The 15,167-nt window shown below is 39.7% G+C and overlaps 1 protein-coding gene and 1 long non-coding RNA gene across 2 annotated transcripts in view; one reads left to right on the forward strand and one right to left on the reverse strand.

Moving 5' to 3' along the window:
* Nucleotides 1-15,167, forward strand: part of MYO7B (myosin VIIB) — a 104,894-nt gene that overhangs the window by 17,470 nt on the left and 72,257 nt on the right. The window contains exons 6-11 of the mRNA XM_075201846.1: nt 3,661-3,803; nt 7,103-7,216; nt 7,822-7,975; nt 8,162-8,238; nt 10,138-10,257; nt 11,539-11,681. Of these exons, the coding sequence (XP_075057947.1) occupies nt 3,661-3,803; nt 7,103-7,216; nt 7,822-7,975; nt 8,162-8,238; nt 10,138-10,257; nt 11,539-11,681 (751 nt within the window). The remainder of the gene's footprint in view (nt 1-3,660; nt 3,804-7,102; nt 7,217-7,821; nt 7,976-8,161; nt 8,239-10,137; nt 10,258-11,538; nt 11,682-15,167) is intronic.
* Nucleotides 1-15,167, reverse strand: part of LOC142143738 (uncharacterized) — a 713,023-nt gene that overhangs the window by 7,188 nt on the left and 690,668 nt on the right. The gene's annotated exons all lie outside the window — the stretch shown is intronic.

Below are 15,167 nucleotides of genomic sequence, written 5' to 3' on the forward strand. Positions count from 1 at the left end.
CCCTACTCTTTTATAACCTGTACCCTTGTTCCTGCTTCCTTTTGACACCTGCCTAGGCATCATCACACCTTCCCTGCTTTGTTAACCCTTAGTGATCCTAATGTACACAAACCTCAGCTTTTAATCTTCCTCTGGCTTAGTCCATCCCTTAGTTCTAATAGTTTTATATAGATTGAACCAACTGATTAAAGAAACATTTTCAAAATGGTTCTAGCATTTCTAGTGGAGACAGTCATCAAATTCCAGGCTATTCCCTCTTCAGGACCACCCCCTTTTCCTTTGTACATTTAAACTTTTCTGTTTTCTTCATCTAAAATACTGTTCAGTTTAGTCCTAGCTCCTCAATTCTCTTGTAAAACTAACAAGCTCCTTTGGATTTCAGTATCATCTCTATGCAGCTGATATCAAAATGTATCTATCCACTCCAGATTTATCACAGTCTGTGTTGGCCCATGTTACTTACTTTCTTTCTGCCATTTCTTCTTGGATGTCCTCTCGCCAACTTAAACTCAATCTTTAAAAAACAGAACTAATAATATTCCCATCAGTCAACAGAAGTTGCCTACCCGACACTTCTATTTCTGTTGACAATATGAAAATAAATCCTTCCCCACAAGCTCATTGTCTTGATGTGATCCTTGAGTCAGAACTATCCTTTTTTCCCCACATCCAATCAATATCTAAATCCTGTTATGTACATCTGAAAACATTTTCAGAATACGAACATTTCCAGAATGGACACTGCAAAAACTTTAATTCATGCATCCATTAATCTCCCGCACTGACTATTGCAATATCATCCTTACTGGTCTTTCCTGAATCAGACTCTCACCCCTACAATCTATTTTGCACGCAGCGGCTAGAATGATTTTCTTTGCAAATTGTTCTTCCACTGCTGATTTACTCTGTCAGTCTTTACATTGGCTGTCTTTTATTTACCAAATCCAATATAAAATACTTCTACTAACATACAAGGTCACCAACAAAACTGCACCATCATACATCTCCTCATTTGTCTCAAATATCTGCAGACACAACACCTCCGTTCTGCAGAAGATCTGTTTCTCTCATCCACACTCATTAGCAGCTCCCATTCATGGATACAGGATTATTTTTGGGCTGCTACCACATTGTGAAATAGCCCCTTCCTCACAAGAATTTCTTCTAGCATTAAAACTTTCAAGCGTTCTCTGAAACGGTGGTAGTCAGCATATCGATGCTGACTACCCCGACAACACTTACCCCGACATCTTCATACCGAAGGGCTCCTTGCCGACGAGGATCGATGACGACTGTTGTGGGAAGCGACTGGAGCCAGTCCCGATGAATCAAGAATCCGACGCGACTTCATGACATCACTTACATCCGCAAACCTGCTATCCCTGCTGTTAAGGGGGTAATGAAGGTATGCTCATATGTACAATGTACTTTACAAAGCGTTGTACATTCTACATGGGGCAAAACTTACATTACCCACTTAACAGCACTGATAACAGCGTTGCGGATGTAAGTGACGTCATAAAGTCTCGCCAGATTCTTGCTTCATCGGGATTGGCTCCAGTCGCTTCCCACAACAGTCGTCATCGATTCTCGTCAGCAAGGAGCCCTTCGGTGTCAAGATTTTGGGGTAAGTGTTGTCGGATTAATCAGCGTCATTATACCGTACCCCACCCCTCTGAAAACCCACCTCTTCAGGCAAGCTTATAAACTTCCTCAATGACCCCCTTAATCTCCCTAGAGTGATTACCAGGCTTTACATAGTTCACACAAGAGAAAAATCATCTCACCCCCTAACCAACATTGTTGTGCGACTGGATCATGTAGCCCACTAAGCACTTTTTACCATTGCACTCTGCCTGGATCAATATGCAAAATGTAGTACATAGAAGCTATAAATAATACATAATCACACAATATATAATTATGCAGTGCACAGACAGCTATGTGTATTAACATAGTTCATAGTATTGCAGGCTAAACCACTGAGTAGATTGTGAGTATAAGTGATAGGCATTACCCACGTATGATAGGCCTCTGTCCAGGAGTATGGGTTCGAGAAACATGGCTGTGGTAACAGGCTTAGGGGTGCAGAGGACTAGGCAGAAGGTGAAATTGTAGAGAGAAGAATACAAGGAAAGCTCATGAGAGCTTGCATCCTAGAGAGGGGGGGTAGGCACAAATAAGGTGGTACTGAGTGGGGGAGTAGAGGTGGACGCAGAGGAAGAGGAGTTAGGAAGAGGGCTGGTAAGAGCATCTTTGAAGCATTAGAAACTAGGGGCCTGATTCATTAAGGAACGTAGGCAAGAATTTGAGCAAATTTTCTTACTTAGGTTTTCTGGACAAAACCATGTTGCAATACAATGGGTGTAAATTAATTTATTATTTTGCACATAAGTTAAATACTGGCTGTTTTTTAATGTAGCACACAGATATCAACTTTAAATCTCAGTGTACAAATAAGCTATCAAGTATTTGTGTGCTACATGAAAAAATAGCCAGTATTTAACTTATGTGCAAAAAAATAAACTAATTTTCACCCATTGCATTGCAACATGGTTTTGTCCAGAAAACTCAAGTAAGTTGAGTAAGTTTTCTTACTTAAGTTCCTTATTGAATCAGGCTATAGTAGATAACCTTATAGGGCGTGGGAGTGTATTCCACAGGTGTGGAGCAGCATAGGAGGAATGTTGGAGGCATAAAAAGAGGTGATCAGGGTTTTTATTGGCAGAGTAAAAGGGGCGGCCTGGACTGTTAGTAGAAATGAGGTTGGAGATGGAAGGAGGAGGTGATTCGCTGAGAGCTTCATTGGTGAGAGTGTGGAGTCTGATCCAGATTCTGTAGGAGATGGGGAACCAGTGTAGCACTGACAGAGAGGGGCAGCAGAAGTGTAGCAGTAAGAAAGGAAAATAAGTCAGGCAGCAGCATTAAGATTAGACTGAAGAGGTGCAAGTCAACGATGATGGTGCTGTCAATGGATAGGGAAGGAGGGTAGTAGAGAGGGAAGACTATAATTTCAGTCTTAGACATATTGAGATACAGAAAGTGCTGGGACATCCAAGATGAGATGGATGAAAGACACCTGGAGATACAAGAGATGAGTGAAGGGGAGAGGTCAAGGGTGGAGAGGTATATTTGGGTGTCATTGGAGGCCGAAGCAGCTAATTAGATAACCAAAGGAATTACCAAAAATAGAAGAGTAGGAGGCAAAGAACAGATCCTTGTGAGACACAGACAGGCAAGATAAGAGTTGGGGGAGATAGTTGTAGGTAGAAACACAAAAGAATCAGTTGGAAAGGTAGGAGATAAACCAAGAGAGGACAGTTTGTAAGAGGAGAGGGTGGTCAGTAGTATCAAAGGCTGCAGAGAGGTCCAGAAGAATAAGAAGGGAGCAGTGACCCTTATATTTGGCAGTGAGAAGATTATTAGGGACTTTGGTGATGTTGGAGTGGAGGTAGTGAAAGCCAGATTGAAGTGAGTCGAGGAGGAAGTGAGAGGAGAGGAAGGTGGTTAGAATGTTTTAAACAATCCACTGAAGAAGTTTGGAAGCAATATGGAAGTAACATGTTATTTATACACATACAGCATATTTATTAGTTTCATATATATTATTATTTAAACTTTTTGATAAATCATTTCTTTATTTTCACTTGTCCTTTACAGCTTTTGGAAATGCGAAGACCCTCAGGAATGACAACTCCAGCCGTTTTGGAAAATACATAGAAATACACTTTTCCAAGGAGAATGTAATTGAGGGCGCTCGTATTGAGCAGTTCCTTTTGGAGAAGTCACGTGTATGCAGACAGGTCAGTCACCTAGGACATCATTTTCCACAGTTATGACACATTATAAAAACTAGAAAGATGAATGTTATTATTTACATAAATAAAGATGCTTTCAATGTGTGGCATTTTTATAGTCTATCTTGCATGCAGATGTTCTGTGCTAGCTAGTGGCACTCATATATGTACCTTTTAAATAAAAGTCTATGCTGTGACAGTCATCACTATCAGTACACATTTACAAAAGTCCTGTAGTGGGTCCACAAGATACAGCTGAAGACAAGTGCACTTATCAGAAACCCAGGACTTGAATTGGCCGCATCTGCATTGGAAAGACCTCACTGTATATGTCCTATGTTAGTCTGCCCCTTCTCTTCCCCATTCCGCCTCTCAAGTCGTAGGTAGTCGTAAGTGTCATTTGTATTCACACATGAATTGCATGCAGTTGCGTTCATCGGCATAAAGTCAGTGTCTGAGCATGTGCAGAACTATATCATGCTAGATACACTACACAAAAGTCCAAACTTGAATCATGCCCTTAAAGTGTAACTGTCACCTACACATTAATCCAATATCTAAGGCATTTTCTGGACAAATATGAAAAGTATGAATTGACTATTGATGAGTGATAGTGATATTTCTTAAGTGGACAGTTATCAGTTAAGATATATCTGTCACACTTTATAGGTCAGCGGATCCTATTATCAGTTTACCTTGTTTGGCACCACCTACTGGGAGGCGCTGAGACTAACGACCGAAAAGGTTTTCACCAGTGACCCCTTCAAGGGGATATGGGCTTGGCTGCTTTCGTACCGCAGGTCGAGGTTCTCCGAGTTGGTGTTAAGTGAAATTCAGTGGAGAAACAACAGAGGAGAGGATATAAATTGGTAGTGGTGTGCTGCAGAATACACAATAGGTAATGCCTAGGAGCACAATGACAGGAGTACAGGGTGCAATAGTCTGCGGCTGGTAGTTGCTGAGGTCCAGGTAGGCTGGCAGCAGGGGAGCTGGATCAGAATGTAGCAACTGGTAGCAGCAGAGTACACAAGAGTCCTGAGAATGCCTGGAAGCAGAATACAGAAATACAAGGTGCAATTGTCTGTGGCTGGTAGGTGCTGAGGTCCAGGGATGCTGGCAGCGGGGGAGCTGGATCAGTACGTAGCAACTGGTAGCAGCAGAGTACACAAGAGTCCTGAGAATGCCTGGAAGCATAATACAAAAATACATGGCGCAATAGTCTGCGGTTGGTAGATGCTGAGGTCCAGGTAGGCTGGCAGCAGAGGAGCTGGATCAGAACGTAGCAACTGGTAGCAGCAAAGTACACAAGAGTCCTGAGAATGCCTGGAAGCACAATACAAAAATACATGGCGCAATAGGCTGTGGCTGGTAGATGCTGAGGTCCAGGTAGACTGGCAACAGGGGAGCTGGATCAGTACGTAGCAACTGGTAGCAGCAGAGTACACAAGAGTCCTGAGAATGCCCGGAAGCACAATACAAAAATACATGGCGCAATAGTTTGCGTTTGGTAGATGCTAAGGTCCAGGGATGCTGGCAACAGAGGAGCTGGATCAGTACGCAGCAACTGGTAGCAGCAGAGTACATGAGAGTCCTGAGAATGCCTGGAAGCAGAATACAGAAATACAAGGTTCAATTGTCTGTGGCTGGTAGGTGCTGAGGTCCAGGGATGCTGGCAGCGGGGGAGCTGGATCAGTACGTAGCAACTGGTAGCAGCAGAGTACACAAGAGTCCTGAGAATGCCTGGAAGCAGAATACAGAAGTACAAGGTGCAATAGTCTGTGGCTGATAGGTGCTGAGGTCCAGGGATGCTGGCAGCGGGGGAGCTGGATCAGAATGTAGCAACTGGTAGCAGCAGAGTACACAAGAGCCCTGAGAATGCCTGGAAGCACAATACAAAAATACATGGCGCAATAGTCTGTGGCTGGTAGGTGCTGAGGTCCAGGTAGACTGGTAGCAGAGGAGATGGATCACTACGTAGCAACTGGTAGCAGCAGAGTACATGAGAGTCCTGAGAATGCCTGGAAGCACAATACAAAAATACATGGTGCAATAGTCTGTGGCTGGTTGGTGCTGAGGTCCAGGGATGCTGGCAACAGAGGAGCTGGATCAGTACGCAGCAACTGGTAGCAGCAGAGTACATGAGAGTCCTGAGAATGCCTGGAAGCAGAATACAGAAGTACAAGGTGCAATTGTCTATGGCTGGTAGGTGCTGAGGTCCAGGGATGCTGGCAGCATAGAAGCTGGATCAGAATGTAGCAACTGGTATCAGTAGAATTGCAGGGAATCAGAAGAAAACACGTCTATCCAGAGTGAAAGGCAACAAAGAACTGGAAATTGAATGAATGAAAAAGGGTGCATTAAATACTGTGGCCACTGGGGGCATCTACCAATGAAATTGGATGGAGGGCTTAAAAAGGCGGGTCTGTGCATACACATACCCAATTTCAAGATGGCGCCGACCAGAAACCACTGCTCTGCACACCGGAGACTGTCTCCCCGACAGTCTCCGGTGTGCAGAGCAGTGGTTTCTGGTCGGCAGGTAAGCCAGGACCCGACCACACAATCTGCGGATCTGTCGTGTGATAATATCATAATAGCCAGAGAGACAATAAACTATCCAATGATTGGCAATCCTAGTTTATGCAGGCTCCTGATTGACTCTGAATGATTACATGAAATTGTATCATTATAGGAAAGCTTTCACTAACAGCTCATTTGAAATTATGATGGAGTTAGTTTTTAGGACTTGGGCTCATTTAATGTCTGTCCATTTTGTTTTTCAACTGAGGGTAGATGGAAACCCAAATAAACATCACTGATCCCAATGAAGAGAGGAAGGTGCAATGTGTATGGGCGTTTTACCAAAGCAAATCCTTTCTCTGTCATCCGCTTTGCTAAGATGGTTATGTGCACTGTCCATGACTCTCAACCGTTCACTTGTCACCCGTTCATCAATGCATTCAATGACGGCTGTGTGCACACACTTACTCATTCCTTTATATTACTGTTAGATTTTTGAATCTTACAAGACAAGTATACTTTCAATCTTATTATTTTTAAGTAGGTACATAGAACCTAGCGTGTTATTACACTTTTTTTTTTATCACTAGTTGGACTTTTTGTAAGTATCTCAGATTTAATATTATTCTTAGTACAGTAATATCATATGCTAATTGAGAACAGAATGGTTTATATTGCAGTTGGGTCTGTTAACGTTTGTCTTGTGACTATCCACACTTTCTAATACACACATGTCGTAAAGAAAACTTGCACTCAAGCATAATGTTTCTGTTTCTGTTCATCAGGCTTCAGGAGAGAGAAACTATCACATATTCTATAGTATGCTGCTTGGAATGAGTTCAGAGCAAAAGAAGCAACTGAACTTGGGCGACTCTTCAGACTACAAGTATCTGACTATGGTAATCTTCTACTTTTCCATTGTCTCAGATTTCCTTGTCAGCTACAATCACATGTTTTCTTATCTATGACACAGTCCAACGGAGCAGTTTAAGGTGCACATATGCAACAGATCCGTGCAGCCGGGTCAAATTTAGCCGCAGACGTGTATTGGACAGATTTAGTTGCCTGCCCGGAATGAGAAGTTGCTTTGGCCCACATATGCTGTGTTTCATGCTCTAGTACGTCAGAATCAGATTGTTATGGAAATACACTCCCAACCAGCCAAAGACTTGAGAAAATAGAGGCTTATAGTTTCAGGACTCCAACTTGTTCTGAAACTATATAAATAAATAATACAAAATCATGAAGAGGATCTTTTTATTGCCTAATACATAATTCGCAGTATGGCAGTAACTACCATAATGTAATTCCATTCACAATTTAATTATTTTACCATCTGCATATGGCTCTTAATAGAGAACAATTATTACCAGATATCATGGTGCAATAAAGAAATTGTGCAATTTGTGCAATTTAATGTTTATTTTAAGCACAAAGATGTTGAGGATGTTTTAATGATTTGACAGTAATGTATGATTTCCATGAAGTTCTCTTCTTATTTTAGGGAAACTGCACAACCTGTGAGGGGCGCAATGATGTTCGAGATTACTCTCAAGTTTGCTCTGCTTTGAAGATTCTTCTTTTCCCTGAGCAAGACCAAACAGACATTAAGAAACTGCTGGCAGCTATTCTACACCTTGGCAATCTGGAGTTCCAAAGTAGGCACTGCAACCGTGGATGTTTTATTTAGTAAAAAATTTTGTTACATTAAATACATATAATTCATGCTAATATTTGGTACTTAGTCAGTATCTTTTCTCCATGAGTAATTGTATGTGTTATAAATAATGAGTGTAAATAATTTGTTTCTCTTAACATATTGAACTTAATGGGTCCTTTTACAGGCGCGATGAATGGAAATATTGAATGCTGTGATGTTCGTGATTCCACCCATTTGTCCAGTGTTGCTAATTTGCTTGAGGTAACTGGGGCTTTTTCGTCCACAGATATCAGTATTTAGGCATGAGTTCAGTTGGCCACAGATAGTTCTTGGTTTGACTTGATTGATCCTTTAACATATAAACATAAAATCCTCTTTGACCGCTAAAACCAAGATACGAGTTGCCGTCTCTGAAAGAGTTTATCATGAACCACTCTACTTGTGGTGCTAAGCAGGTTGTTGTTCTTCTTAGGTGCACACCGACATCACTGCTCTATCTGCAAAGTACAAGGCCTTCCAGGACAAGCTTTATCAATTTGTTATCATCATGAATAATAACTTGCAAATTATTATTAATAATTTATCAAAAAAAGATTGTACCGTCATTGCTTCCATTACTGCTCACACTAAAGAGGCCAATTACCAGAAATGTTATCTGCTACATAGTTCCTAAAGGAAGCTTTCACTAGTGCCTAAAGATACAGATCCTTGCTTCCCTTTCTTCCTAGCAGTCAGTGGCTCTTCCACTGGAGTAGGGACAGTCACGTCAGCATAATCCATATGGTTTAAAAGAACTACTTTATTAGAGATTGAGACAATTTTAATGGAAAACTCTTTAGAGAAATGGAGAAACATTTACGGAGGAGCTTTTCACACATTACTATTTACACCTATTACATTCAATATCTACAATCGGCTCAAAAGTTGGATCTTCGACAAGGCAGGTGTGTACTATTCTTCTTTCAGTTTGATTTTATTCTCACCTAAAGACAAGTGGATGTTTTCTCCTACAATTCTGATCCTCTTGGCCAAGAAGGTTTAAAATAGCTTCTTGAATTTTAGCAGCTATATCTGTTTATTCTCCCAAAATAACTCCTTGAAGACTTTGATTGCAGCAAATATTCATCCTAAGCTTCTCACAACTCAGGATACTAGCGTCAGAAAACCTCTGGAGCTCATCACCAGTGGTTATTTGTGGCCAGATTTAAAGAAAGAAGTAACATACAATGTTTTAGAGTGGTCGGCATGTGCCCAAAGTAAAAAATCTTTAGCCCTCGTCTTCTTCTTCCCATTTGAGAAACACCTTGGAAGCATATTCCCTTTGTCAGAATTTACACATTAATGATATTCATGAATCTTGCAATTAAACTACATTTGTCATTGTCTCTGAAACCTTTCCTGAAACTTCCATCATCAGTTCCTTCTCTTGCTGTGGTTCTTGCTATTAATACTATCAATGCTATCAATACTACTAATGTCTCACCTACAAGATGTCCCTGAGAGAAACTTTTGAAGCTCTTCTTAAAGCCACTACCTATCACAAAACATACACTGATAGACATCATTGACCAGTATATTTTTCCAGGCCCAGAACAAGTATCAAATTCAAAGTTCCTTCAGCATAACCTCCTTGAATCTTTGGACCATATAAGATTTTGGAGCACATCGACCCTGTGCCCTCACACTTTTAATCTTGTCACATACACTACAATCTGGTCTTTGAGTGAGTGACACAACCAGATCACAAATGGCACAATGTTCCCTTGTGACCTCACACACAAGCTGATGAGTACATGAAGTGTCAAGAGTTTTTGTCAATTCCAATGTCAATGTTGACTGATCTGTTATTAATTCAGCCAGACAATCATTATGGGCCCACAAATTAAGCCATTTGAACCAATTTCATCTAAAATGTAAAATTTCCAGATAACAATGGTTACAATACTTTATGAAAGGTTGGTGATTGAGCGAAAGACATATTATCAAATACAGTATGCATTCATATCCTCCTCTTTCTAGCCTCCTATACATTGTAATCACTTGCCTAACAAAGTGTCTGACTTGATTGGAAAATTAGAACTAAGATTTCACATACAGAGCCAATGTGTATACTTTCTCACAGTTCACACACTATGTACAGATTTTCTTTTATTTTGCTAGATGAACTTAATGGAATTAAAAAGCTGCCTTTCCAAACACACCATTATAGTTCGAGGAGAAAGTGTTTCCAAACCTCTGACCTGTTCGCAGGCGTCTGATGGCAGAGATGCTCTCACAAAGGTAATTTCACCATGTAAGGATGCCAGAAATACTGCCTTCCTTCCATCCTTGGTAGACACTTGTACTTTCTTAGAAAACCTTAGAAATGTACAATAGTCTATGAAGATTCTGACAATAGTCATGGCCTCAATAACATCCACTTTCTTTATTATTCTGTTTCAGATAGTTGGGATTATAATTAACAGGTTTTCACTGGAATATGTCGGAGTGAAAGTAATATTGTCTAGGTATTGTATTCCATAGGTAGTTTCCCTTGGGTAATTAAATTATACAGTGAAGCTCTCTAAAAATGTGACTAGCAGCAGAACAATAATCTTCACATTTTTCTTTGGTGTTGTAGTTATTCTTTGTACAGTCTCAGACCTGACGTATAACACCATGGGGCAAATGTATCAAGCTGAGAGTTTTCTGGTGGGTTTGAAAAGTGGAGATGTTGCCTATAGCAACCAATCAGATTCTAGCTATCATTTTGTAGAATGTACTAAATAAATCATAGCTAGAATCTGATTGTTTTTTCAAACCCACCAGAAAACTCTCAGCTTGATACTTTTACCCTCATGTCTCTAGTGAAATGAATTCTCGGAAGCTAAAATAATACAAAAACAAGATGTAGAGATTGTACATGACTACTAGTGTCTACTCTAATGCATAATAATTAACTGGTATGCAACATATCATTTGAGTTTCCTAAAAGCAAGACAAATGGCCCTGGAGTCATGGAAGGTGATGTAGGAAGGCCACCCACTGAGTTTCACTTTGGATTTTGGATTGTTAAGCCAGATAACAGTCAGTGGCTGTGAGACAGACTATGTGGCTGCTGACTTTCTCATTGTCCTGTGACAGATCTCAAACACAATAAGCTTGAGTGACAAAGGTGTACTTTTACTATGACCAGTGTATAGAACTATACATATAACATGACTTTAAGTGTAATTATATTAAAAGGTGATTTAACAGATAAGCCTAACATACTTAGGGGTAGATTTATCAAACCTCCAAAAAGAAAAGTGGAGGTGTTACCCATAGCATCCAATCAGATTCTAGCTATTTATGTAGTACATTCTAGAAAATGATAGCTAGAGTCTGATTGGATGCTATGGACAGCACCTACATTTTTCCTCCTTTAGAAGGTTTGATAAATTTCCCCATTTCAAACTAAATTACATCTTTGTCCCTTTCTTGTCTAAGTTTGCAATTTAGTAGCTAAAACAAATAATGTAGACACTTGTAATTTGACCATTAATTTTTAGTATATGACTGATTTTATTACTTCTTCCACAGGGTATTTATGGTCGAATGTTCATGTGGATCGTGAATAAAATCAATAAGGCTACTTTCACAACAGAATCTAAAGACCTGAGAAATGAGTGCAGGACTATTGGACTATTAGACATCTTTGGTTTTGAGCATTTTAACACAAATAGGTAAGAACATGTATAATTATGGAATGCTCTGTTAATGAAAGACATATTAGTTGATATATTAATACCATATCTTACCAACTTATCTGTATGTAATCTGTAAGTTATTAGATGTTTGGTCTTTGTAGGTTTAGGTTAATAATGTGTTTTGTGAGGTATTGTGGATTTTTGCTGTGTGTGTATTGTATTGTTCTGTCCTCCCTATAAACTTTCCTTTGCCCTGAATATAATCAGACAAAAAATAACCACTCCTACTTTGATAATCCAATCTAGATGTAAAGATCTGAAGAATGGTGTTTATTTTAGTGGTAAAGAACATGTGAATACGAATAGTAAAACAACAAATGGTAGAATGCATTTACAATCTGAATAGATATGATGCAAATATGAAAACATGGCATAACAGCATAACTTGACAGAAGATCTTACCATCTAAGCTATGCTTAGGGGAGAAAAATACTGCATGTCCTTACCGAACATGAGATCTAAGATGGAACCCTCCTGTTATTTACTGAAGGTGCATCGTGAACTAACGACAGAGGCCTGAGTTGTTCAGTTAAGCTGATACTGGGCTGGCCACTAGATGGAGTTTGCACAGAAAATAAATGCATGTATAAAACAACAATGCTGAAGGCATAACATGTATACTAGTGTATATTTCATATACAGTGATGCAGAACTTTTGTGTCGCCTTATAAATAAAAGATATTAATAATAAATACTACTAATACTACTACTACTACTACTACTACTACTAATAATAATAATAATAGCCATGACTACAGGGGCGCACGGAGGATTGTCGGGGGAGGGGGGGGGGGTTTCTCCCCGCCGACCGAAAAAAAAAAAAAAACACGAGAGAGAGCTGCTGCGCATGCAGCACCGCCGCGGACGCTTCTTTGACAGCGCCGCGGCTGCTGTATAGGACAGTGGGCACTTAGTTAGTGCAGGGGGGGTTTCTAGAGACTCAGAAACCCCCCCTGCGTGCGCCACTGGACTATCCTGCAGAAGGAAACAGCTGATTAATCATTATGGGTACCTAACTCTTGTCCTGTCTCATACTATATTATAATTTAAACAATACAATAAGATACTTGCTTCTGCTAGACCCTATTTCAGAAGTTGCCAGCTTTCCCTTGTCAGCGGTGCACATAAATTTGGGGATTAGATAGTATTTTTTCCGAAACCCTTGCAAGATTGCTATTGACAGCATTTGTGGCAGTCTCAAACAGATGTGAGTGAAATGCCTAATGTTTGCACATAGTTGACCTCTGGAACCATTTTCCTGTACATATCACAACCATAATAGCACATTGGCACACTTAAGGTTATGCGATTTCTTGACATTTAAGGAAAAGGGTGTCTACTACCACAATAGGTTGCAACACTTTGTGTGAAATGCCTTCAAAGAATGTATGCAGCATAGTAGTATTTACATTTATAGCGTAAATTAGTTGCACAGTAAATGAGACTGAAAAAATACACAATTCCACTAAGGTCAACCTTTTATAAATTTCCAACGCATTGATCCAGAGGAAGGGAAATCAACCCCCAGAGGCATCTAGCTATTTAGTTACACAAAGTTCAGAAATCAGATTAATTCCGTGGATCAATAAACCCAATTGCTTAATTTGCTCAATGTAACTGTTATTACCAATGCTTGTAAGAAAATAATACAATCCATTTTAAATCCAACCAATGAGTCTGCCATTACTTTCTTCTTTGGCAGTGAATTCCAGAGTCTAACTACCCTCATAGTGAAAAACCCCTTCTTTGTTGTGAGTGAAAAGAACGTTCCTTCATGTCCCCATCTATACAGTCCTCGGTATAGAAAGCTTGTCAGACAATCCTTTGCATTCTCCTGTAAATATTTCTATGGGTGAATTCAGTCACATTAAGCCGTCTTTGTTAAGTCTTTCATTATAATTTAAGAGCTCCATTCCTTTTATATAAGGTCTTTGAACCCTCTCAAGTTCTTCTCCTCCATTCGACATGCAGTCAAGTGAATTTTACGATGGCAGGATTACATTTGCTTCTCATGCAGCTATCCTCCATATTATACCAGAATTTTCTTAGCTCTTGCAGCAGCTGCTTGACACTGAGTACTTCTACTCAACTTATTCTGCCCTAATATATTTAAGCTATTTTTCATTTCAGATTTCCCCAAAGTGGAATCCCAGTTAATATATGTAGGTAGCACTTATTACCATTTTCTCCTTCATCATCATCATCATCATCATCATCACCATTTATTTATATAGCGCCACTGATTCCGCAAAGCTGTAAAGAGAACTCATTCACATCAGTCCCTGCCCCATTAGAGCTTACAGTCTAAATTCCCTAACATACACAAACAGACAGACAGACAGACAGAGAGAGACTAGGGCCAATTTTGATAGCAGCCAATTAATCTACTAGTATGTTTTTGGAGTATGGGAGGAAACCGGAGCACCTGGAGGAAACCCACGCATATATACGGGGAGAGCATACAAACTCCCCACAGATAAGGCCATGGTCAGGAATTGAACTCAAGACTCCAGCTCTGTGAGGCAGAAGTGCTAACCACTTAGCCACCATATTTCCTTGCTTATTTCTATGTTGAACCTATGTTGAACCTTATCTGACATTTTTATGCCCAACACCTCATTTGGCCAAAGTCATTTTGCATTGTTTTAATATCATGCTTTGTGTTATAACCTTACGAAGTATATTATCTTGTGCAAATATGAACACCCAACTTCCTAGAATTTCTACAAGATTGTTAATAGAAACAATGCAGAAGACAAAGCTCGAAACTTACCTGTGATGCAACCCACTAATAATCTTAGCCCAATCTCACTATGTTCCATCCATAACAACTCTCTGCCCATTATCTACCCATATTTTCCCTAGTCCTAATGCTTTTATCTTACTTACAAGGTTCCACTATTAGCAAAATCCAAATAAATCTTATCAATGGCATTGCCAAAATCCAGTTTACAACTTATTTCCTTATCAAAACTTTGTTTGGCATGAACGGTGCTCTAAAAATATCCGTGACTAGGTTATTATTATTTTTTTTATTAATAATGTATTTTTGCATGTTGTCTCTTAGAATTCTTTTAAACATTTTACCTACCAGTGATCAGCTCGCTGGCCAGTAATTTCCTAGGTTTGACCTTTATGGCTTGTTAAATATTTGTGCCATAGCTGACTTCCACCAGCCATGTGAAACTGATCCTGTTATGTAGGAGTAAATATAAGAAATAATTGTATATCTATAACTCAGCTTAGCGGCTTCAGCTCACAGGGGTGAATGTCACCTGGGCTTTGTGCTTTATTGATCTTAGTATGGTGTAGTGTTAAATGTACATTTCATCCTGAGTTGGACCAATAATATATAATGGTGGGCATTGGTTATTCCCAACTGTAAAGCGCTACAGAAAATGCTGGCACTAAATAAATAAATGATGATGATGATGATGATGATGATGATAATGAACTATTGCA

This window comes from Mixophyes fleayi, chromosome 3 (genome assembly GCF_038048845.1).
Source record: "Mixophyes fleayi isolate aMixFle1 chromosome 3, aMixFle1.hap1, whole genome shotgun sequence".
Lineage (NCBI taxonomy): Eukaryota > Metazoa > Chordata > Amphibia > Anura > Limnodynastidae > Mixophyes > Mixophyes fleayi.